Here is a 24,358-nt window from a genome sequence, read left to right on the forward strand (position 1 = left end):
AAAAATGAAAAAGAGCATCAACATTGAGTATCAAAATTGTATTAGCTGTTCAGTAATTACTTTAAAAATTGCCTAGATATTCTTAGGCAAGTTACCCTGAAAAAGATGTGAAAAAAATATGGAAATCAACAGCAATATTGAATGGGATAAAGTATTGGAAAAGAATGACACAAATAGGAAGCAGAACATGTTCAAAGATAAATGAATATATGTCCTAATGTTATGCATGTTGCTTAGCAACAGGTAGTAAAAGTGTGGATGAAGAAGTAAGTACAAAAAGTAATTAAAGGAAAGAGGCATGTGCATGGCATGATACAATATAATAACCAGGAATACAAAAAATATGAGGAAAAAAAAAGATGGAGAAAAAACAAATTTAAGGAAATACTGAAACTTTTTTATTCTTTGTAGACTGATTTTTTCCTTGTAACATCAGCAAGCAAGAAATAGGCAGCAACTTCCTCAGTAACAATGCCTTAATATAATATAGCTTACCCTAAGGAAACATAAATTTTAAAATGTGAATTAACTGTAAAGAAAAATGTAAAAAAAACCTCCACAAAATAATAAATTCAAAATATAATAAAATTTTGTTTTGCAATGTAGCATTAACACAGATTTATTATGATTTCAGTTACTTAGAAAACCAGCATTTGAAATAATACCATTCTCTTTTGGAAAGAATCCAATTTGCCCACAGTTGCTTCTTCTGAATCAATCCTTGAAAGAGTATTTTCATGTGGGTGCTTTTAAAGGCTTAATTTTCTAAAGCTTAGATGAAATTCCTTATAGTACAGTTTTTCACTTAACCATCTTCAAATATGGTTTGGAATTTATGAAGAACACTTTTTCTAAAAATCTATCAAAATAAGTATTAGGGGTTTTTTTCTGTTTCCCTTTCCATTTTTTTTCCTCTGCACCCATTGAATCAGAAAGTTATGCTAAGGGTGTCTGACACTCACAGATTGATGAATATGTTCAGAATTGTTGTCTGGTAGGAGGGTCTGTGGTTTATATACCTGCTGGAGGTTATTGTGTACCCTTCTACAAATTGCTGTGCTGTTTGTGCCTCAGTTTCCTCATCACAAAATGGCATTTCTCACAAGCCACACGGAGCACATTCACATCATAATCACAAATGTTCTTACGAAGTTTGACTATTTGTGCAGTGCCATAATGGAGGACTGCAAAATATTATTGTAATGTATGTCTGGTAGTACATTAAACTTCTTTTCATAAAGAATTATTGAAAAACTGGCTACTTAACAGTAGAGATCAATGTAAATTCTAATCTGTTGTTCAGATGTAGGGTTTTTTGTATTGTTATGACTATAATAATTTGAATTATGACTTGATTAAAGCCATGTGGTAACAAGGAGCTGAAATCTGAAATTAGTAGGAAGGACTCTACAGGAGACATTTGGAAATTTGCACCTAAAAATATGGAATTATTTGAAATCCCAAGACTCTTGAGATTCTGTATTCCCCTACTCAGCAGGAATTTGTGACATCATTACAGTGCTCCAATTCCACACACAAGGATAAAAGTTGTGTTTATATATACATATGTATATATATATACACAGATTCCAACTTCAGTCATAACCTATATGAATGCTGTTATATCGGTACTGATTTAAACCTGGAAGAACTGAGGTTACAAATTTTATTTTAAAAGAATAGTGAAGTTGCAGAATCAAGCAGTTAAAGATGGGTTGACTGTATATTTTTATTTGAATGACTTGAAGATTATGTGTTTTGTAAGTCTTCAGTTATGTGAATACATGTTGCTTCCTTTTCTTTTTTAAAGAAGGAATTCCTGTTCCATTGTTTTGTTCATAGTCATCAAGTGATATTGTTCAATTAATGAGCATCTGCTCAGTGTTACTGCTGAGTGCAAGGCCTTGTGCCTGATTTAATCCGTGCCATTCCAACTCTGAAAAGTTAATTGCAACTGTGTTGCCATATTCATGTTACCATATCCTCTGGTCCTGCACCGCCAGTAAGTATTGAAACATCCTGATTCATAGACTGTTGTTCTTGAAAGTGTAAACTTCTTTAAAAAAAAGGCAAAAAACAAAAAACAAAAACTAAAACGAAGCAAAAAAACAACAACAACAACAACAAACAAACAGCTTGGTGATAGGAGCTTCACAGAATCACAGAATGTTAGGGATTGGAAGGGACCTTGAAAGATCATCTAGTCTAATTCCCCTTGCCAGAGTAGGAACACCTAGATGAGGTTACACAGGAATGTGTCCAGGCGGGTTTTGAATGTCTCCAGAGAAGGAGACTCCACAACCTCCCTGGGCAGCCTGTTCCAGTGTTCTGTCACCCTCACTGAGAAGAAGTTTCTTCTCAAATTTAAGTGGAATCTCTTGTGTTCCAATTTGAACGCATTACCCCTTGTCCTACTGTTGGTCGTCACCAAGAAGAGCCTGGCTCCATCCTTGTGACACTCACCCTTTATATATTTGTAAACATTAATGAGGTCACCCCTCAGTCTTCTCTTCTCCAAGCTAAAGAGACCCAGCAGTTCCTTGTCCTTCTTGAATTGAGGGGCCCAGAACTGGACACAATATTCCAGGCGTGGTCTCACCAGCGCAGAGTAGAGGGGAAGGAGAACCTCTCTTGACCTACTAACCACCCCACTTCTAATACACCCCAGGATGCCATTGGCCTTCTTGGTCACAAGGGCACAGTGCTGGCTCATGGTCATCCTGCTGTCCACCACGACCCCCAGGTCCCTTTCCCCTATGCTGCTCTCTAATAGGTCATTCCCCAACTTATACTGGAACCTGGAGTTGTTCCTACCCAGATGCAATACTCTACACTTTCCCTTGTTATATTTCATTAACTATTTCCCCGCCCAACTCTCCAGCCTGTCCAGGTCTCTGGATGGCAGCACAGCCTTCTGGTGTGTCAGCCACTCCTCCCAGCTTGGTGTCATCAGCAAACTTGCTGACAGTGCGCTCTACTCCCTCATCCAAGTCACCGATGAATATATTGAATAATACCGGCCCCAGTACTGACCCTTGAGGCACTCCACTAGATACAGGCCTCCAACTGGACTCTGCCCCATTAACCACGACTCTCTGGCTTCTTCCCTTCAGCCAGTTTGCAGTCCACCTCACTATCTGATTGTCCAGACCACACTCCCTCAGTTTAGCTGTGAGGATGCTGTGGGAGACTGTGTCAAATGCCTTACTCAAGTCAAGGTAGACCACATCCACCACTCTGCCATCATTCATCCACCTTGTTATGTCTTCATAAAAGTCAATGAGGTTGGTCAAGCATGACTTCCCCTTGGTGAAGCCATGTTGACTGCCCCTAATGACCCTCTTATCCCTGATATGCCATGAGATGGCACCAAGGATAAGTCGTTCCATCACTTTCCCAGGGGTGGAGGTGAGGCTGACCGGTCTATAGTTACCTGGGTCCTCCTTCTTGCCCTTTTTGAAGACTGGAGTGGCATTTGCTTTCCTCCAGTCCTCAGGGACCTCTCCCATTTCCCAAGACTTGGCAAAGATGATGGAGAGTGGTCCAGCAATGACCTCAGCCAGCTTCTTTGTGACAGCAAAAGATAGGAGCATTACCATTTATCTTTGGAGGTATCTAATAGACAGATACTCAGGTCTAAATTTGCAAGAAAATCCCATTGTTAATTAGGCCCTTTAAAAGCTTAATTCCAGGCTGCATATGGAATTTATTTACTTGAGAGCTTCTGGTGACGCTTCCAGTGGCTTCTTCACTCCAGTGTTTGCCTCAGTGTCTGTCTTCCACTTAACTGGGTGACAGTGAACAGCCAGATATAGAGTTTTCCAAAGTACTGATGTACAAGAAAGTCTCAGGGTCATTAGGATATCCCAGACCTAAGTGTGAAGATGGTATTTATTTAAGCAGAACAGTTATATTATTCTTTTATTTTTTCTGGTATAACTTAGTGTGCTGTGTTACTAACACTGAAACGATAATCTGCTTTAACTGAAATCAGTGATAAAATGTGTAATACTATGCCAAATTAAGTTGACTGCTGGTCTCTAAGTACTCTATGTGAAGAGGAATGCCTCCAAAATGTTAATGAAAAAAAATTATCCCTGTTAGCCAGAACGCAACTTTAACTAAAACCAAAAGAAAATCTTTTGTCAGTAATACTACTTTTTGTTTTCCTTCCGCAGTCTTGGTACTGTTTGCACAACTGTTGGTGATTCCAGTTCTGCAAATAAGGGCAGTTCCTGCAATCCTCTTTTTAAATATCTGCAAATACCTTTGCTAGCTCTTTGCACATGGAACACCTATTTGTAAGCCTGTCAGGAACAGGGACAGTTCAGCAACAGCAAGGTTATTGTTCCTCTTTTCAGCTATGAGAGGGAAAGAATAAGGAACAGAAAGGGAAGCTGAAGAAGAGGTGAATCCCTGGTCACAGTTCACAGCTCATTTACAGAGAGAAATAAACAGATTTAAATGAACATTTAAAATTTAGTGAAGTTCTCCAAAGTGTGTCAGTGTTCTAACAAAAACATGATGAATACCTATGCTGCAAGAAGCCAAAAATGAGTAATAAATATCTTTCTTCTGCTACTGTTTCTGCTGGCCTTTTTAAAGGTGCAATATCAGTAAGTTTCATTTTCCTTCGTATTGTATAATTGGTCCCTATGAGGAAAATCAATTACTTTGTGTAGAATGTGCTCTAAAAGTAGAAGTGTAAAGTACTTCTATTCTTACAAGCTGTAGATCTGTCTTGATTCAGCAGCAGTGAAATAAACACAACGAATACTTTATTCATCTGACTTGCAGAGCACTTGAAACAATGAACTCTGTATACAAACATAGCAACAATAAGTCTCCCAGAGGAGACAGCTCAAGCTTGCAGAATAGCTGGATGAGAATGCTTAAAAAACAGAAAATTTAGATCCAGTAGGTGCCAAAATACTTTCATTCCAAAATTTTTTGAATTCAGAACCAAGATAATGCTGAGATTAATCTTAGCTTGCATATGTACATTATTTATTTGTTTGTTAGTTTAAATTGGAAAATTATTTTCAATATGCAACTTGCCTTTAGTGAAGATCTTATTTAAATGGTGGTGGAAAGCCAAAAACCCACTTATTTACTGTGAGGGTAGTCAAACACTGGAACAGGTTGCCTAGAGAGTTTGTGTAGTCTCCATCTGTGGAGACACTGAAAACATAACTCAAAACAATCCTGGACAACCTTGCTGATAAGAGGGTTGGACTTAGATGATCTCAAGAGGTCCATTCCAACCTTAACAGCTTTGTGGTGACATGGAATTAAAAGATAGGTGTGTCTTTTCTCAGGGAAGATTACAGTTCCAAAAATACTAACTGAATAATAATAATAACAACTCTATTAATATTAACTGAAGCCAAGCTTCCAATATATTTGAAGGGTTTATATAATAACCTTTTGGAGAAACTTAAGTGATATTACCTATCAGTTAAAATACATTTCTGTACAATGGTGAATGAGAATAAAAGAGTAAGAAAATGAGACCATTTTAAATTTTCTAAAGACTTTTAAGGAAATGCCTAAGGGTTTCAAAATTCAGTGTACAAGATACACAACCAAGTATCAATACTTACAAATGACATAATGTTATTTACCTTAGTTATATGTAGAGAAGGTTTTGATGAGTCAAAGGCTCCCAGTAAAGCTAAGAGGAATGACTGATAATTGCCAAATGGTTGTTAAGAGATGTGTCCAACAATAAAGATAATATGAATTAGAATGAATAATTATTGGATTTCAAATATCTTTTATTGAATTAAGAGAAGCGCTAATGTTGAGGTTTCACTTGAATTGTGTTCTTAGTTTCAAAAAACACTAGGATATCTGGTAAGACTGGAGTAGAAAAAATACTGTGAACAAGTGTAGAAATGTGTGAATCAAAGGTATGTTGTGCCTTTGAACACCAGCTTTCTCCAGCTTAAAAAGAACTTAAGGAAACAGGAACAAACCTGGTTAGACTTCCAAATGAGAGCAGACTGCAAAATTATGGACTCTTTAGTTCTTCTTTAAGATTACCAGATAAGTATTCGGATACATAGTACCAGTTCTTACTATGGACGTACAATATTATAATTCCAATTTTCATCTGATGAGGGTAGTAAAGCAACGGGGTAGTAAGAGAACTGAAGGAATTTCATTTTGCTGAAAGGATATACTTTTTTATATTTGTTGTTGCCCAGACCAGAGAATAGTTGTCTAAAGAATACATTCCATCACAGAATCACAGAATCACAGAATATTAGGGATTGCTGTATTCCAGAAGTTGAGGCAGATAAATGAATAGTCACAGAAACATAGAATCATAGAATTATTTAGGTGGGAAAAGACTCAGGATCATCGAGTCAAACCATTAACCCAACCCTACCAAGCCCACCACTAAACTATGACCCCAAGCACCACACCTACATGTCTTTTAAACACCTCCAGAGATGGTGACTCAACCACTTCCCTGGGCAGCCTGTTCCACTGCTTGACAACCCTTTCCATGAAGAAATTTTTCCTAATATCCAAATTAAATCTTCCCTGGTGCAACTTGAGGCCATTTTCTCTTGTCCCATCACTTGTTACTTGGGAGAAGAGACCAACACCCTCCATGCTACAACCTCCTTTCAGGTAGTTGTAGACAGCAATAAGGTCTCCCCTCAGCCTCCTTTTCTGCAGGCTGAAAAGCCCCAGTTCCCTCAGCTGCTCCTCATCAGACTTGTGCTACAGATCCCTCAACAGCTTCATCGCCTTCCTCTGGACAACCTCCAGCACCTCAATGTTTTGCCTGTAGTGAGGGACACAAAACTGAAGATCAGATCTGAGGTGCAGTCTCACCAGTGCTGAATACAGGTATTTGCAGTTACATTAGTTATTTGCAGTTACATTGACAGTACATTAGTTATGTTGAGTTTTTAATTAAATCACATTGAGAGTTACATTACAGCCAGTCACCAGCTGTAGATGGATTAGATTAAGAGGAAATTTATCTGTGAACAATCTATTTAGTGTTTTACTGTGATGGAGTTTCAGGTACCCTTCTCTGAAGGGTCTAGGAATAACTGTTCACAGAGAGCAGAAATTGAATTAAACAGGTCTTCAGTTGATTCTCATGTTTCAAGACCAACACCATGCAAGATCTCTTGGAAACAGCTGACTCATACAACCACCACATTAGAAACAGGGAGCTGAGGTAAAGAGAAATGCATACTTCTAGTCTGAAAATCCTCTTTCATTCTGAAAGTGGTCCAGCATATGTAATTATAAAGAATCCCCTTTTAAAGTTTGGAAGCTTTTTTCAAACTATTTTTACCAGTTCTTGCTTGGTGGCTATGAAGCTGCTTCTGTCATGAGAGTATTGTTTGCCCCAGACTTTGAAGATGATGTTTTCTGACAAAACCAGCAATAAAATGGAAATTGAAGAAAGAGGATGGAGATGTGCATAGAGGAAAATATTGTGGATAGAAAGTAAGATGATATTTATCGTAGCTGTGTGTGTACTGGCCAGGCGGCCTTTAAATGTTGGTTGAAGACAGAATATTTTTTTAATCAGATAAGGTAGAACATGATATAGTTCTTCTGAAGAGTGTGAGCAGTGGAAACTTCATAAATACCTAATTAGTGTATAATCCTTCTGTATACGAGACATCAGCACATGACAAAGCTCTTTGCATATGAGATAGTGTCATTCTTCCATTTCACAGATGCAAAATGTGGTGACCTCACCAGAACTGACTAGAAAATTAAGCGAAGTGGGCATATTCAAGACATATTAGACAAATGCCGATTTTTTATTGTTTGTTAATGCTGTTTTCTCTGAATGAAACATGGTAAAGCATTTGTCAATTGTTGAGTGTTCTTTAGATTAAAACCAAACCAAACAAAAACCCCTTGTATTTTCTTTTGATTTGGTTTGTTTTTTCTCTTAGTTGCTTGTTTGCAGTTTTTGGAATGTATAAGAAAGTTACTCTTTGCACATTGAAATGAAGTTTCTCCATTAGGTGAGTACCTGAAAGACAAAGTACCTATCTTGTCAGTTAAGCAGATCATCTTCTATTTTTGTTGTGCAGGAATATCATTTAAGGACCATGAAAGGTCTTTGAGCTGGGAACTGGCTGTTGGCTTCTGTGGATATCGTAACAGAATGGACAAATTATGACACTGACATAGATGAGAAAGTGTTTTAAAGTAATATTTTGTGTAGACCAATTGATGCAGTTGGAAAAACTGGGGTTTTCAGATATACCACCTTCTATTGAGGTCAGAGACCGAGTCTTTCTTTATCAGTCTTGAGTATAAATTCAGTCTTTATCTGGTTTTGTGCCAGAATTCATCAGTTCTAAATGGGTATCTAGTTGCTTGGGCTGAGGAATCAAACCTTGGTGACCTGATCCTGCACCTTGCTGGCTAAAGAAAATAGCAACCAGAAAACTGGACAGAAGCAAGTGCACAATAAAATGTCCAAAACGTTGACTTAGATTTAATGTAAAAATTCTGTAAGATATTAATACTATGGAGTAGATAAGAATAATTTAGACTTAAAGCACTTTCCAAATCCTCACACCCTGTTTCATTTTGATTTTTTTTTTTTTTTTCTGGTGAAAATCTTCCCTAAAGTAACAAGTTACCTGTTGTAGAAACAGAAGATCTATCCTGAGAAGAAAGAGATTCCTTAAAAATATGCTTGTTAAAGCTCACGGAGCCACGTGCTTTGCTTGGATGGAGTTAATAAAGCTTGTGATGGTAGCAGTTGTTAAAAGCCCTGAGCAAAGGCAGAATAAGTAAAACTGTGACTCTTCAGGAGTGTGCGTCTGCTGCTGTAATTATTCCTAGAGCCATATGATGAGAAACTCCTCTGCTGTTGGGTAAGAAACCAGCCAGTGAAGTGTTGGGTTGTGAATGGGACCCCAACTTTATATTACTCCCAGAGAGTGATTTCAGTTTAATTACTGTTATCATAAGGAACCCTACCATGTACATGTGCTGTGTATGTGTATAAATGACAATCCACAGCCACAAATTATTTCCAGTTTTAACTGATCTCCTTTGTTACCCTAAAATCAATAGTGTGCTTTACAGTTACAGTGCTATTTCTGGTATTTTTCCAGTTTATATCTTTCTCTTGCTTAGCATTAATTGTTGCTCTTCTCACAACAGCACTTTTCTCATTAGCATTAAAAGGTCTGTATCTATTTTTCTGCCTCCACTAGATACATAATGGATTCTGTAAAGGAATACAGGATTTTCACCTTTGTAATATACTCAACATATATTTTTCTCTCCCTGTTTCTAAAATTATGTTGTGTCTGTATTGTTTGGAAGTGGAAGGCTGGCAGTTGCAAATATACAGTAGAAATGGTAAAATGTCTTTATAAGCATAGCGTTCAATAATACCCCATAAATATAATAGAAAAATTATCACATAGTTTTCATTCCTAATAAAACAGTAACTAAAAAATAATTTAAAATGTTGTATGGTCCCACAAAATTTCTAGATCTACTGTAATTATCATTATAAAAATACTATTATGTTGAAAGTCATACTGTCACATTTTAATCTACTATTTTTGAATATTTTATGCCAAATAGTCTTTTATTCCAACATCTCTGAGAAATACTGCTTTTAAGGGAGAGTTAAATGTGGCTTTCACTATAATGTGCATGTGGCTCATGCATACAAGCTCAACAACTTCTGTCAGCAGTGATTTTCCAAGTTATGCAAGTTTCCTGTGTCTTGTAGGGTCCCGTTTGACAGTACAAATGAATAGTGTGACACGCTCTTTATTAGTTTTTGCTTACTGCCCCTGGCAAGGCAGAACTTGGACAATGCTGGATTTCATTCTCTGAGATGTAAGCTTTGGTGATAAAGACAATTGTGTAGATTTAACATAATTATGATTTTGCACAACATAATTTACACAACTCCCTGACTTAAAACATAGCATTAGACGTGTTATATGGACCAAGAACTGAGTGAAAGATTTCAGAAAGTCATTGGAAAATTATTATTGAATTGAGGTGGTTCCTTTTGGTTTTTGCAGTTATTAATACAAAGCTTAATTTTGAAAACATTTTTGTGAATTGTCAGTGCTGGTAGAAAATGTTGATGTCTTTAGGACCAGCAAAATAGCAAAGAATGATGGTGATGAGGCAGTTAGAGAGTGATTTAGATAGTTTGATAGTAATTCAGAAGTGTGTATTTTAATGGAAACAAATGGAATCATGCATCAAAAATAAGCAATGGAGAAGCAATCAAACATGAGATTTGGGTGGAGCAACATCCCAAAGAACACAAATGCAGTCCATGGACATAAGAATGTGTGAGGGCTTTTTTATCTCTCTCCTTGCATAGCATTTGTGGGACTGATATTGAAATTTGTGGTAGAATATTGATGTCCAAATACTTACAAATTTGAAGAGGCTATAATAGATCACCTCAAAGGTGGGATGAGATCTAGAAATACTCCTTCTGTTAAGAGGTTTGAAATCACTTTATGATGAAGGTTGAGACCCATCTGGTTATACTGTATTAATGTCTCTATGGGGAGAAAATACTAGATAGTAAAAGTATTCTAATTGAGGAGAAAAGTATTACAAAAAGGATCTGGAAACTAAAGCCAAGGAAGTTAAAATTAGAAATGCAGTGTTGATACTTAACAGTGCTGGTGATTAACCATCGGAGCAAATTGGCAAGAGAAATAGAGAGCTACCTGTTATTTTTAAATAAATATCAGTTACCTTAACTACATAGATGTTATTTGACTCAGTGCAGCCAATTAACAGAAAAAATTGAGTCATTGCAGTACTGGAAGTCACACAAGATTTTCTAATGATTCCTTTTAGCTTCAAAATTTACTGTTTTATGAAAAACTGTCTCAATAGGCAGTAGTAATATTGCCGGTTCTAGTAGCAGAAGGCAAGTAATTCTGTTTGTATTGCTTTTAGGAGGAGTCGTGAAGAAATCAAATTAGCATACTCTCTGGTAACCCTCATTCAGCCTGTATGGGTATGTGTAATAACGTACCCGGCTACTAAGGCCGTCTGTGTGCATGCCACACTGTTCTCCGAGAACGTCATCAGGCTCCTAAAGGACGTTGTTGCAGGCTCAGGGGACAGTGCAGACACACACAGCCGAGACCTCTGCTGGCAGCAGCGCTGACAGGGACACCCGTGATCAGCCCAGGGAGGTGCAGAATGTGTCGCTTCTCGACCTGGGTCAAAACCAGCCATCTGTCTTAAATTCAAGGTCTCATATCAACAGTGAGGCATAATTGCCACTGAGAGTTCACATCTCTTCTAGCTTGGACAAAAAGAGTGAAATTTAATTATAATTTAAATAATGCTGTTTGGTTAACATGTTTCTGAAGCGTCTGGTATTCTTTGGCTCAAAAATGAGTTTTCTAAACCGTTACAAGGTGCTATTGGGATTTCTTTGTAACTTACAGTAACGACTGCTTTTGACAGCTACCATTTAGAGGTGAGCTGAACTATCAGGCAATATATCCAGGGTCTTCACATTGCTTTATTCTCAAATGGAACTATGCCAGAGCTGTGGGAAATGAGAAGTGAAATAAATATGGGGTTTAATTCTCATTTGACAGATCGAATACTGAGTCACAGAAATAAGATATACAGAAGATAACACAATCTGTATGTGAAACAGAAACTGAACACAGAGTTTATGAGTGTAGGCAGGCATAGTGACCCCAAAGTCATTCTCCTTTCGTTGGATGGATCTTTTTTCCCCCACTCATCATTCCTGTTGTAACTGTTTTACCAACCATTTCAACCTCCATTTTCTAATACTGTGAAGGAGACACTCAGTATTGTAGCTCTGTTCCTGAATGTGCATGGGTCTATGCACTTTAGCAAAAGAAAACAAGTTCAGAGCTACTGCCATCTTTCTGAAATAATTGCATGTTTTTCTATTTTGCCTCAGGTTCTGTGTATGCCTCACTTTCATTAACTCTGCTCAGAAAGCAAAGCAAAGTGCAAACTGAAATTACTGCACCATAGCTGCTAAAATTATGCAAAGTTTGCGGTTTTGTCGTTGGAGACCTGGGACCACCCCGCAGTTAGCCTTGCTACCCAGTTATAGATAGGTAAGCACTGAACAAACATAGAAACACTGAAGACCAGCATAAAAAAGAAATAATTACTTGATTGTTATGCTAGCATTGAAGAAGTAGAGTTAAAGCCAGCCTCCCTCTCCTTCCATCTTCTCAACACCAATTAGTAATAAAACATGGTTCTCTCCAGGGAGTCCTGAGTCTTAAAACATGCTTTGGCAGGGTTATAGGTGATATGGTAATTATTTAAAGATGAATCAATTATGGACACTGGGGCTGTAGGCAACACATCACTTTGACTCATAGTTCAGTATTTGCCCAATTTTCATTAAAACAATTGGTCATATAATGCCCATGATATGAATAGATTCAAGAGTGTTTTAACAAGAAGTGTAACTGTGATAACTTGATCTTTGAGCTCCAGGGGTCAAAAATGTGACCTTTTTGTAGAGCTCATTAAAAAGAATGTGATAGATAGTGCAACTATGTAGAAGTTCGGAAGACTCCATTGGTAAAGAGACTTTCTTCAAATAGAAGCCTCTACCTGCCCTATATGTATATTTCTTTATGATTACTAGCCAATGCTAAGTATCTTACCCACCTCTTCTCTTTAAAAATTATATATATAAACAGTTGTAACAGTTCTGAAAGATACCTAAGAAAAATATGGAGCCTGAAACGATTTCTTTTACATGTGCTGGATATGACTGAGGATCTTAAGTTTAATGTGTGAAATTCCCAATCCACATAAGCCCATTAATATCTTGCATTTATGCTTTTTTTTTTCTGTAAAAGAAATACTGTGAATGTTAAGGTTCTCCAGAAGAATTACATTTGAAATCTTTAAGTGGTTAAACCCGAAGAACTTGTGTGGAAGCTTCAGCCCCCAATAATGGCTTAAAAAAATCTGTGCTCTGGTTTTGAAAAATAAAAACATAATGTTATTCAAGACTGAAAGAATATCAGTGTTCTAAACCCTGCTGTAATTTTCCTTAGACATTAGTAATTTACAAAAGTTTACCTGATAATAGTTTAAATAAAGTAATATTTTATTGTAGGAAGATATCATGCAAATCAAGGAAAATTAATTCACAGCTCCTGTTTCTTTGTAATCAAATTAAATATTCCAAAGTAATTCCATAATCTGAAATTATCCCAACCAAGGCATCTCCTTATCTTAGATACTCAAGATTTTGCATAAAGATACAGAGAGGGCATACTTATGTGAACATATATAGAGATTGTATTTCACAGAATCACAGTATGTTTGGGATTGGAAGGGACCTCGAAAGATCATGTAGTCCAATCCCCCTTCCGGAGCAGGACCACCCAGATGAGGTTACACAGGAATGTGTCCAGGTGGGTTTTGAATGTCTCCAGAGAAGGAGACTCCACAACCCCCCTGGGCAGCCTGTTCCAGTGTTCTGTCACCATCACTGAGAAGATGTTTCATCTCAAATTTAAGTGGAACCTCTGTGTTCCAGTTTGAATCCATTATCCCTTGTCCTACCATTGGCTGTCACCAAGAAGAGCCTGGCTCCATCCTCATGACACTCACCCTATATTTGTAGACATTAATAAGGTCACCCCTCAGTCTCCTTTTCTCCCAGCTAAAGAGCCCCAGCTCCCTCAGCCTTTCCTCATAAGGAACTCCCTTAATCATCTTCGTGGTTAACTCCTCCACTCCCTTCATTGCCCTGTGCTGGACTCTCTCCAGCAGTTCCCTGTCCTTCTTGAACTGAGGGGCCCAGAACTGGACACAATATTCCAGGTGTGGTCTCACCAGGGCAGAGTAGAGGGGAAGGAGAACCTCTCTCGATCTAATAACCACCCCACTTCTAATACACCCCAGGATGCCATTGGCCTTCTTGGCCACAAGGGCACAGTGCTGGCTCGTGGTCATCCTGCTGTCCACCAGGACCCCCAGGTCCCTTTCCCCTACACTGCTCTCTAATAGGTCATTCCCCAGCTTATACTGGAACCTGGAGTTGTTCCTGCCCAGATGCAATACTCTACACTTTCCCTTGTTATATTTCATTAAATTTTTCCCTGCCCAACTCTCCAGCCTGTCCAGGTCTCTCTGGATGGCAGCACAGCCTTCTGGCGTGTCAGCCACTCCTCCCAGCTTGGTGTCATCAGCAAACTTGCTGACAGTGCACTCTATTCCCTCATTCAAGTCATTGATGAATATATTGAATAATACCAGCCCCAGTACCGATCCTTGAGGCAATGCACTAGATACAGCCCTCCAACTGGACTCTGCCCCATTGACCATGACTCTCTGGCTTGTCCAGACAGCACTCCCTCAGTTTAGCTGTAAGGATGCTGTGGGAGACTGTGTCAAATGCTTTACTGAAGTCAAGGTAGACCACATCCATCATCATGTTTGATTTAACTGAATGACAGTATTATAGATACAGTTCCACTATATGCTGTTCCACACAGCCCATTTCTTGTGCCTCAAGCCTAGGTTGGAGGAGCCTTTAACAGTAAGAGAAGAATTCAGTTTCATGCCAGTTTTACCATCAGTTCTTGTGTTTTCATAGCTTTCAACCCCCAGGTTCTTTGCTGAGAACGCCAATGAAGTTGTAGGTTTTTTTTGGCAGAGGCATTAACTTGCAGGGAACTAGACTAACACTATCACTGGGCAATCATTGGTTTTAACAATTTTAAGAATTTTCAAGAACTTGTATGAGGTATGATCTGGTAAATTTAAGGTGGAGTCCTCTGTCCAATTATAAATCTCTTCCAAGTCCTCTCAGTTCCCCAAAACATAAAACTTTTTGAAGTACTTACTAGTATGAAGAGTGGAAGAAGACACAGTAATTCCATACCTCATTGCAGTTTTTAAAGTTTTGGAGCAAAATGGCATTATTGTACACAGGAATTAGAGAAATTTTTGCTTCTGGAATAGATTCCATTTTAAGGTGATCATTTAATGTTTGTTACATGTGAAGAAATGTAGAGTTATGTGTGCATGTTCTCTTTCCGCTTGTATTATGTTTTCCGCAGTGATTGCACTGAAGTGTTTTATATTTTATGCTGTTCCACCTTCGTACAAATAAATGTAAAATTAAAACAGTAAAGAAAATTACTGAAGTTGCACAATGTTTGCATTTTTAATTAGTCATGTGTAAACTTCAGCAGATTGTAAATATTCTTTTTTATGGATATTCATAGATACTCTTCTTGAACCATTATTATATTAAAAACACTTCAGTGTTTTAATCCCCTCCTTGCCCAAGCTACAGAAACTGAGATCAGAATAGGTAGATTATGCTATAAATCTGTTCAGTTCTTCAGCTTCAGAAAACTACAGTAGTTTTGCAATTAATGCTTTCTTCATGTAACCTATTATAGTAATCAAAAATCTTGAATTTTATATAAATAGCAAACATCATTATTGGCGAGTTAGTAGCAGTCTGAGGTTTACTAATTTTTTCTTAAGATGCCAAGTTTTGTAGAGTGTATGTGAGGTTCTCTGTTCTTGGCTAACCTTAACATTAAATAATAGAAGCTGTTCAGCGTTGCTTTGCTTGGTTCACCAAAAATGTCATCTCCAAGCAAAATATTATTTTCTTTTATTGTATCTTCTTACTGAGTGGTCTTCTGTCAATGTAGCCTGCTCAAAGATGTAAGAATAGATGCCTATAAAAATAGATTGGCCTATCCTCTTCAAAGGCAAGAGACTCCTCAACACAATTACCACATTTCTAAAAATATGTCCTTATTACAGGTCCATTCAGTCATTGAGCTTTTGATTTGACATTTTACTATGCCCCTGAATTTTAAAAGGCAAGCAATGGATTTATATATCATGACAGCTAGGGTAGTCTATTTAAATGCTTTTCCTGAAAAGCTTCCTCACCAGTGGTTAAAACCAGGAAACCTCTCTGCACACACACAATCCTGCAGCATTCCTGGAATCTTTTCTGAAGATATTTCTTTGCTAATTGTTGTTTACTATAAAATCAGTGTACTCATGTTTCTGGTGAAGAACTGCTGTCTGAATATAGATAGACTGGTATGTGGTTTATATAGATACGCTACAATTTGATTCTGTTCCTGGAGAAGCTGTCAATATTGATTTCCAGAGAATCTACATAAGGAGATACAAGAGTTCTGGATCGTATCCCTGCATGTGTAATCTTGATTATCTTTCCTGCTATTTCAAATGCGTATAAGAGAATAATAGTGAAGTGTTCATTTTATTTGTACAAATGTAAATCTTAAAAGCTAAGCTGAAATTCAGTTTTTGTTAGGAAAACTGATGAAGATTAGATGTAATGTAATTCATTGCCAGAAGCCCACTGCTTTTCATCTTCTTGAATCTGTTTTTTTACATATTATTTTACACACATGAAATACACTTTTCAGATGTGTGATTATTGCAGCACGCTGCTTTCCATGCCTTCCACATATTTACATCAAAAGTTTCCCCTCGCTTGGGTGTATCAGCCATTTCTGACTGGGTTTTGCATTTTTTTTACTTAGTTGAAAACACAAGCAACATGTTTCTCCTAGAAAACATATTTAGTGAAATTACAGTCTTGTTTGCCATATGGTGCTTCATACAGATGGATGATTATTATGCAAATCTTTTGATTAGTGAGTTTCTGCTAGTCGAAGAATCATTTACTTTGTATGTGTTGGCTTTGTACACATTTAGTTCCATTCTTAGGAAGATCTGGGACTGTGCCAGATGTTTGATAATATTGGTGATACAGTTTTTTACAACTTTAAACTTTTTTTTTGTATTTATGGTTTATTCTACTTTCTTTGTTCATCAGGCAAAAGAATTATCTTTTACTTCAATTTACCATATGAGAAAAATAGTGCAAGAAGCAACACTCCATGCTGAATGAAATCAATAACGAAATTTGCATTTTTTCATTATAGATTTTGCCTCCATGGTTATAGGCATATAAGATTGGTGAGGGGACCTGTCAAATAAAGTATTTCATTTCATATGGTATGTTTCGCATACAACAGAACCCTGTCTGATGATTTCTACTAGTGTTTCTCCAAATAGCAAGCTTTGAGGTGGAGAAATGGACAGACTGATGTATAATGCTAGGTTGTTACGTTCTGGTTTTATTTTGTTTTTATTTCTACATGGTTCATAAAGATTTTGGATAGGGATTTTATCTTCAGCTCTTTGTCTATGAAGATGGAATGCAGAAATTGTATATGAAAAGATAATGTTACTTGTTGCAGCTAGCCCTTCTGGTAACTTCAGGTTCCTAAGATCTGTGAGTGATGGAAAGCAGGCAGTTTATGTTCAAATCCCTTACTAACATAATACACTCTATATTATGTTTTTTTTCAGGCTCATGTAAAAATCAAAGGTATTTTCCACAGCCTTGAACAGGCCTAATATATGTAAAAAAAAATATAAAAAATAAAAAGAGCATTTCTAAATGATATATTTTATGTGTGTGGACAGGAGCACGAGGCTTCTTATTTCTTCAGAGAGGTAAAAATTATACCTTAGCTGAGATCCAAGGAGACGTGAGATGTCATTTAGGCTCTCCCACAGAATGGCAATACTGCACATCACAGCATGTGTTCCAGGCGTGGATTTTTGTAAATTAAGCTATCATCATTTATCTTTGTCACAAAACATTCTAATGAATAGTCGACTAAACCAAAATTCAGTATTTAAAATGTTTTATTTCATGCAATATTTTGGTGGTGTGCGACTATTTCAGGCATAAATGGTATAAAATGCTACTGTTACAACTTCACAGTGTAAAATGTTATGAAGTGATATTTCTTAACAATATAATTCAAGGTTATAGTGAAGGGATGGTTTCCGAGAGTGAAATAGTATTTTATGATCAAAGCTGTTTCCTTTCATCCATTTATCTAAATTAGCTCATTAAAACATTTAATGAATATATAGATACCTATCCCATAGAAAGCAGCTCTTCTTCAAAAGTTGCTGAAAATAAAGCAGTTTTATCTATATGTAAGGTAAAAACCTAAACTGACTAGCTGTAAAACAGAATTGAAAAATTTACTTCATCAAAGGCAATAGTGGTTGGAAATTTTGGGGCCTGTTATGCATCAAGGAAGACCAGATGGTTATAGCAACCCATTTTATTTTTAATCCCATGAATCTATTACTCATCTGTCTGTAATCAGTTGAATTTTAGGTGTTTTCGAGCCACCAGAAGGTAAAAGAACAATTTCACTGTTGTCAGATGGAGAATCATTTGAAACTGTATGTTTCTGTATTTTGAAAAAAATGACCTTTTTTCTTTTCACTAGTTAAGAGTTCAATGTAGTAAGAAAAGGTTTTTGCTGCATTGTACCTATATGAAATAATACTTTTAGTTAACTTTTGAAAATGTATTTAAATCCTTGGTAGTCAAGAAAGTGGAAATGTTCCAGAAGTGAATCCTGCTTTGAGAGATGATAGAGCCATCTTCGGACCTTCTTTTTCTGTCTGATTTTGTATGTGAAGAATTTTATTGTTTATTACTAAGTATTTATCACTTTGCCCGCTCTCTTTTGAATTTTTCACCGTGTCAAAATGAAATGTTTGTTTAGGTAAGGACCTTCAAAATGGGCTATCCACAGCAGTAAATAGGGCAACAGCTGACAAATAAAGAAACCAAATCAGTTACTGAAAGGTTCAATAGCAAATCATTGAGAATTTAGAGAATTTCTTTGGGAGGGGAGTGCAGAGGCTGGATGACTTGGCTTCCCTTCCTTGCTGAATCTTTTAAATCCATTTTCCCCCCTGGTTGCAAGTCTCAGTTCTGCCGTCACTTTCCTTTTAATCTGCTTGACAATCTGATCTGTGAGTGTTATGACCCTCAGCTCTGGCATCGTACGTGTCCTACACTGAAATATTATAGCACTATTCTCTAGTTCTTGCCAAGACTTACAGTTCAGTGTGTATTTATAATTTCTATGAATTGCATTAGTAACTACTAAGTTTCCCACTATTAACATTCTTATTAAAATATCTTTCATCATAATCTTTCCATATGGAAATATCTCATTTGTATTGCTCCTATAGCACTGAGCTTGGAATAGTATTCTTCTCAATCCATCTAAACTTTGGCAATTTCTCATCCCCCTCTGAAGATGGTGATAAATAAAACTGTTTCTGTACATCCAAAATGTTCATCATTTGACTTAGACCATTTCCATTTAGCTATAATTATTTTCCAACCAGTACATTACTAATTTAATTTTCTAATACGTTTTCAACTGGAGTAACAAGGAAAGATCATATAGGTGCTACTGTTCCTGAATACAACTCTTATAGGAACTTAGGGAGGGAGGGAGGGAGGGAGGGAGGAAAAAAGGAAAAAAGGAAGGAAGGAAGGAAGGAAGGAAGGAAGGAAGGAAGGAAGGAATTTTCTTTAATAGCATTGAAGATTTAATCAATAGGAGAAAAGGTCAGATGGGCTGGAAAGATGAATATGAATTTTAAAAGATGAATTTAGATGAAGGAAAATATTCAAGAATGGTAATGGGAATTGGGCTGCTAACTGCCTCTGTGTTGATAGAGGAGAAGCAGGTAGCATATAGATTCAAACTAGTCGAGATGTTAAACTAATTTCTTCTTTTTTTTTATTAGTTTGCATATCTGCTTTCTGACTCATTCACACATGAGAAAGATTGTTTTTCTTTCTCTAAAACAGTTCATACAAAAACAAAAAGAAAGACAAACACAAAAATTGTTATTAAAACAATGTTATCTGCATAAAAGTATTTAATAAGTAATCTGTTGGGAAGTATGGTGAACTTAGAATCTGAACAATCTACTAATTTGTAAAGTCATAGTAAGGATTAACAGTATTGTACCTTTCAGAACTGTATTTTCTTTGAGGATACACTAGAGTGTATATGAATTTGGTTTTATTTTTCTCTTTTATAGTTATGAGATTAAATCTGTATTGTGATGCCATTATCATTAAAATTTCAAGAGGCAGAAATATTCCTTCATTACAAACAAATTTATTGCTTCATTGGTTTGCGTAGTAAAAATGTGAGGAGCTACAAATTAAAAGCATGACTTTCTTCTATGAGAGAAAAATGGTTGGATGGAAGGAAGGTAAATACCACTTACTACGAATGTATAATGTTTGTCTTGCATAAATACCCACCAGAATTCATAGACAGCTATACACTTTTCAGCACTTTGCTTCAATATTTTGTTCTATTGGACTATTGATGATTGAAAGTGTATTTTCTAAAACACTAAATGCACTGTGTTCTGCACAAATGGATAAAACTCATCAGATGCAATGAAGAAAATTACTTTTGGAGAATGATGGTCAGCAAACATTTTTCCTTCTGAAATTGCACCATTATTGTCAGATTCCGACAAAATAAAAATTCAAATGTAATTTCTTCATAGAAATTGTGAAATAATATCTTCACTAGCTCTAGTAAGAGTTTAATAAGTCAGATATAGTCGATCTTTTAACATTTAGACCATTATTTCTCATTGTTTTTCATTGTAACTAAGAGCATTATGTACATTAGCTGTTAAGATGCCACACATAAAAAACTTCCAGTGGCAGCCTCCAAATGTGCTAAAATCTCGCATATGCTATTTTTGTTTTTGAAAATTCTTGGGTTTGTTAAAACTCCCTTTATCTTACTTCCATTTAAATCATAATATTGCGTTTAATCTATTGTTTGTTAAAAAAAATAATTCATTTCAAAGAAATGGTGTTTAAGAACTTGATCTTGCCTGATTTACCATCTGTCTAATGGAAGTTATTAGCACTTCCCACTAAGTTTTCAATTCTTGGACTGTCTCAGTTGTGACATTACATTGATTTTATCACAACCGATATTCTGCACCTAAAAAGTTATTTGTCTTACAGAAACTAGATGTTGGAGTTCCAGATCACTTGGAAATGTATGGGGAAATATTCAGACATTAAATTCCCTTTATAACATGTCTTTTACTTCCCAAAGTAAGAGGACTGAGCAGTCTGGCCATGCCATATTTACGTTTTCTACCCTTTTACAACTGATCAACAATGAAGAGAAAAATCAGAACACTGGAAAAGTGCATTAATTGCTTCTATAAATATTTTTCCTTTTGTCATTGAAAATAATGTTGAGCAGCTTCTGTGATCACAGACAAATTGCCTATAAAATTCATAAAGTTAGTTTTTCTTTCCTTTTTAATGCTAAGGTTAGGCTAATGCAGGCTTTGGAGAGACAGCAGTCCCTTATGTCTGGTCTATGCAGATACAATCCAGCTCTGCATCTCCTTTACACTTGTCACAGATAGCACTGCCTTCCAATTCTTCATCTGCTTGGATGAGACTAAAACACCTCTGCAAAGAAAAAAGAGTACACAAATAATATTAGTAGGAAGAAGTGCTTTAACTTACTTTGTAATATTTGTCACAGTTCAAGGGTAGATTAGAGGAACTTTTTCTTCAAGCTGCTAAGTTACTTTTCAGTCTGCAGCTGATATCCACGGGATGACTGGGTGAGACAGAAATATGCAAACACACACATCTTTTTTGTGTGTGCATGCAAATAAATAGAAGACTGCATTCTGTCTTACAACACATGGACTGTGCCACAGTGGTGCTTGTCTTCACAAACTAATGCAGATACTGCAATTCCATTCTGATAGTCTTTGCTGTAGCTCAGATAATAAGCTGTTTGAGACCATGAGCCTAATGTTTTCTACCCAGCACTAAAGTTTTCTGTTATGCTTAGCTGAATTTGGTGGTTTAGTGTTCATATTAAGGACTTTTAACAGTATTGGTTAAAAGTGCTGGAGGTAGTGCTTCCCAAATGCCAGTAATTACTTTTCAACTCATCAATCCATCGTGAACTACAAAGCTGAGTTTCATCAATACAAGGGAAGAAGCTTTAAAGCTCTTACCAGAAGAGAGAAAGTTGACCTAGTCTTGTTGTCTTCAGGATCAAAATACAGATTCCTTACTTCAACTCCTTTTCAATACCTGCAGTGAAAAGGGGAAAAAAAAGAATGAAAACAGATAAAAAGAAGCACAAGTAGGAATGAAAAGAGGAAAACAATGCCTTAACTGTAGTTGGCTCATGGTTAAACTACTAAGCAGCTGTGATTTTATCTACATGTTAGACAAAACAGGGGAAAAATTTATTCTGTTGTTGGATATCATAAAAAAATATGAATTAGCTTAGTGATGAGTGTAAAAAATTTCTTAGGAACTTTTATGTCCTCAGAGGAGGATCTGAGTATCTTACAGCCACTTTTAAAGTGTGTAATGAGATGTTTTTGAAAAGTGCAGGACTGCATTTGCTCCGTGTTGTGAACAGGGAAGTTGAGGCACAGAGCAGATGCGATGGCTTGGCTGGTGTCACACATGGAACAAATACCGGTCACCGAACACAGGCTCTGGTTCTAGAGTCGGCCATCTGTCTGCCAGCCGTGTTTCTTCTTTCTGATTCTGTCTATGACTGGTTATTAAATTCATATATCAGGGTTTTAAAGTGGAATGACACATTCCAATGTTTGTGCAGTGCCTTTCCTATTGTATATCATTTCCTTTGAGAAACAGAGGTAACTTATTTACAGAGCAACTAAAGCCTTCATGGGAAAGAATATACTATGTATATGTAAATAGTAAAATAGACATTACTTATTGCTCTGCTTTCATTTGTTTTTCTGTTCTGCTTATATAGCTGTTGACAGTTTCTTCGCAGCATTTCAGCATAAAATAAAGAGTTGCATCTGATCACAGAGATTTTTTGCCATTGAGAAAACTGAATTCTAATAAATAAAGATAATGATAAGTAAATTAATAATGTTGTGTGCTAGAAGTTTTACTAAATTTTTAAAGCATTCACCATTGCAGGTTGGCTCTTTCCTTTTTCATATGGGCTCTTTACATAATCTACAGTGCTAAATCACGGGATCTCATTACTTTCCTTGCGACTCATGGGTATAGAAGATCTAGTGTACCTAACTACCTTTATGTATTTAATTTAAATTGATTTTTACCTAGTCTTGGCAGGTGTGGAAGTAGGAGAAAAAGCACGCTTACTTTCAGAAAGAGTTTACAGTTGGGAAAAATATGTTTCTTTCCACAAGGGCACTAGAATTCCTCTGTAGACATTTTACTTTTTGTTCCGTACAAGTTTCCGTGTTGATCGGAGCTTTGGGCTCTTTCAGGATTAAGAATATGGCTGTGTCTGAAAAACAGAAAAGTACATACATAAAATAAAGCGTAAACTGCAATCATGAGACTTGAATAGTGAGACGGCGTCTCATTATATCCTACTTTTCTTTTTGTACATTTATTAACTAAAAGAAAGTGAATAACAAAGTTACTAATCAATGAAGAGTATCAAATTATTAATGTTGGTTGTGACTGTGTGAGTTTATCAAGATATCAAATGGAACCTTCAATGCAAAGTAAATTGGTAGCCCAATAGGAGAACATCATTGCCTAAAGAATTAAGGTGATGCGTAGCCCAAGGACTGGTTTGCAATAGTCATGTGCAGCCTCAGTTCTAAATGAACTCAACAGCCGCTCTAGGAACTGACCTGCGTACTGTCAGAGCTGTGTCAATGGATACCTCCTGTTGTATTCAGCAATATAAAAAACATATAGGGATAGTGTTAAGAAGTAAAAGGAACTAGAAAAAAGGCAATATTGGAATATTTGTAATATAGTGGTATAAACTGCTGTTATTCCTTTCCCTTGGTTGCTCCTCGTGATTCAGTGGAAACTGATACTCTCATCTCTCATCCTGTTTTAAGGGCTGTTTGCAGGGATGATTCATCCCACCTATCTTAAAGGCCTGTGGTAGGATGGGACACCTTCCCCTTGGGAAGTGCCTCTCCCTCTCTCCAGTGGCTAGAGGAAAACAAGATAACCAGTTTCAACTAGACAGAACTTTGTGATGACAAGTTAAACCACATAAATTCTACCTCCTGACTCAGAAGGGTTCTGCTTTTAATAGAAAAATTCCAGAAATGGGCAAATATTATAGATAAGGGCAAACTTGCATGTGAGAAGAAATTGGAAAGATTTGGATCAGTTAACTTGGATAAGAGATGAATAAGAGCTTGCATGATTGAACGAAACAAAAAAGAGGATGTTAAAAAAGACAAGGAACTCCAAACTAGTACTTATCTTCTACTGTAATAAAAGTACAAACACCATGTGAAAAAAGGCAATGAGGCTTGCGTGAACACAGAACACTAATATTCAATAGTATTCACAAAAGTCTTAGGCCTTTTTTACTCCTATGAGGAGTAGGAGTAAAAGTACAGAAAGTTATAATAAGTAGAT

The 24,358-nt window shown here is 36.6% G+C and overlaps 1 protein-coding gene across 1 annotated transcript in view; it reads left to right on the forward strand.

Moving 5' to 3' along the window:
• EFCAB11 (EF-hand calcium binding domain 11) overlaps positions 1 to 24,358 on the forward strand; it is a 61,315-nt gene that overhangs the window by 19,801 nt on the left and 17,156 nt on the right. The window contains exon 4 of the mRNA XM_065065808.1: positions 6,320 to 6,345. Coding sequence (XP_064921880.1) covers positions 6,320 to 6,345 — 26 coding nt within the window. The remainder of the gene's footprint in view (positions 1 to 6,319; positions 6,346 to 24,358) is intronic.

This window comes from Columba livia, chromosome 5 (genome assembly GCF_036013475.1).
Source record: "Columba livia isolate bColLiv1 breed racing homer chromosome 5, bColLiv1.pat.W.v2, whole genome shotgun sequence".
Taxonomy (NCBI): Eukaryota; Metazoa; Chordata; class Aves; order Columbiformes; family Columbidae; genus Columba; species Columba livia.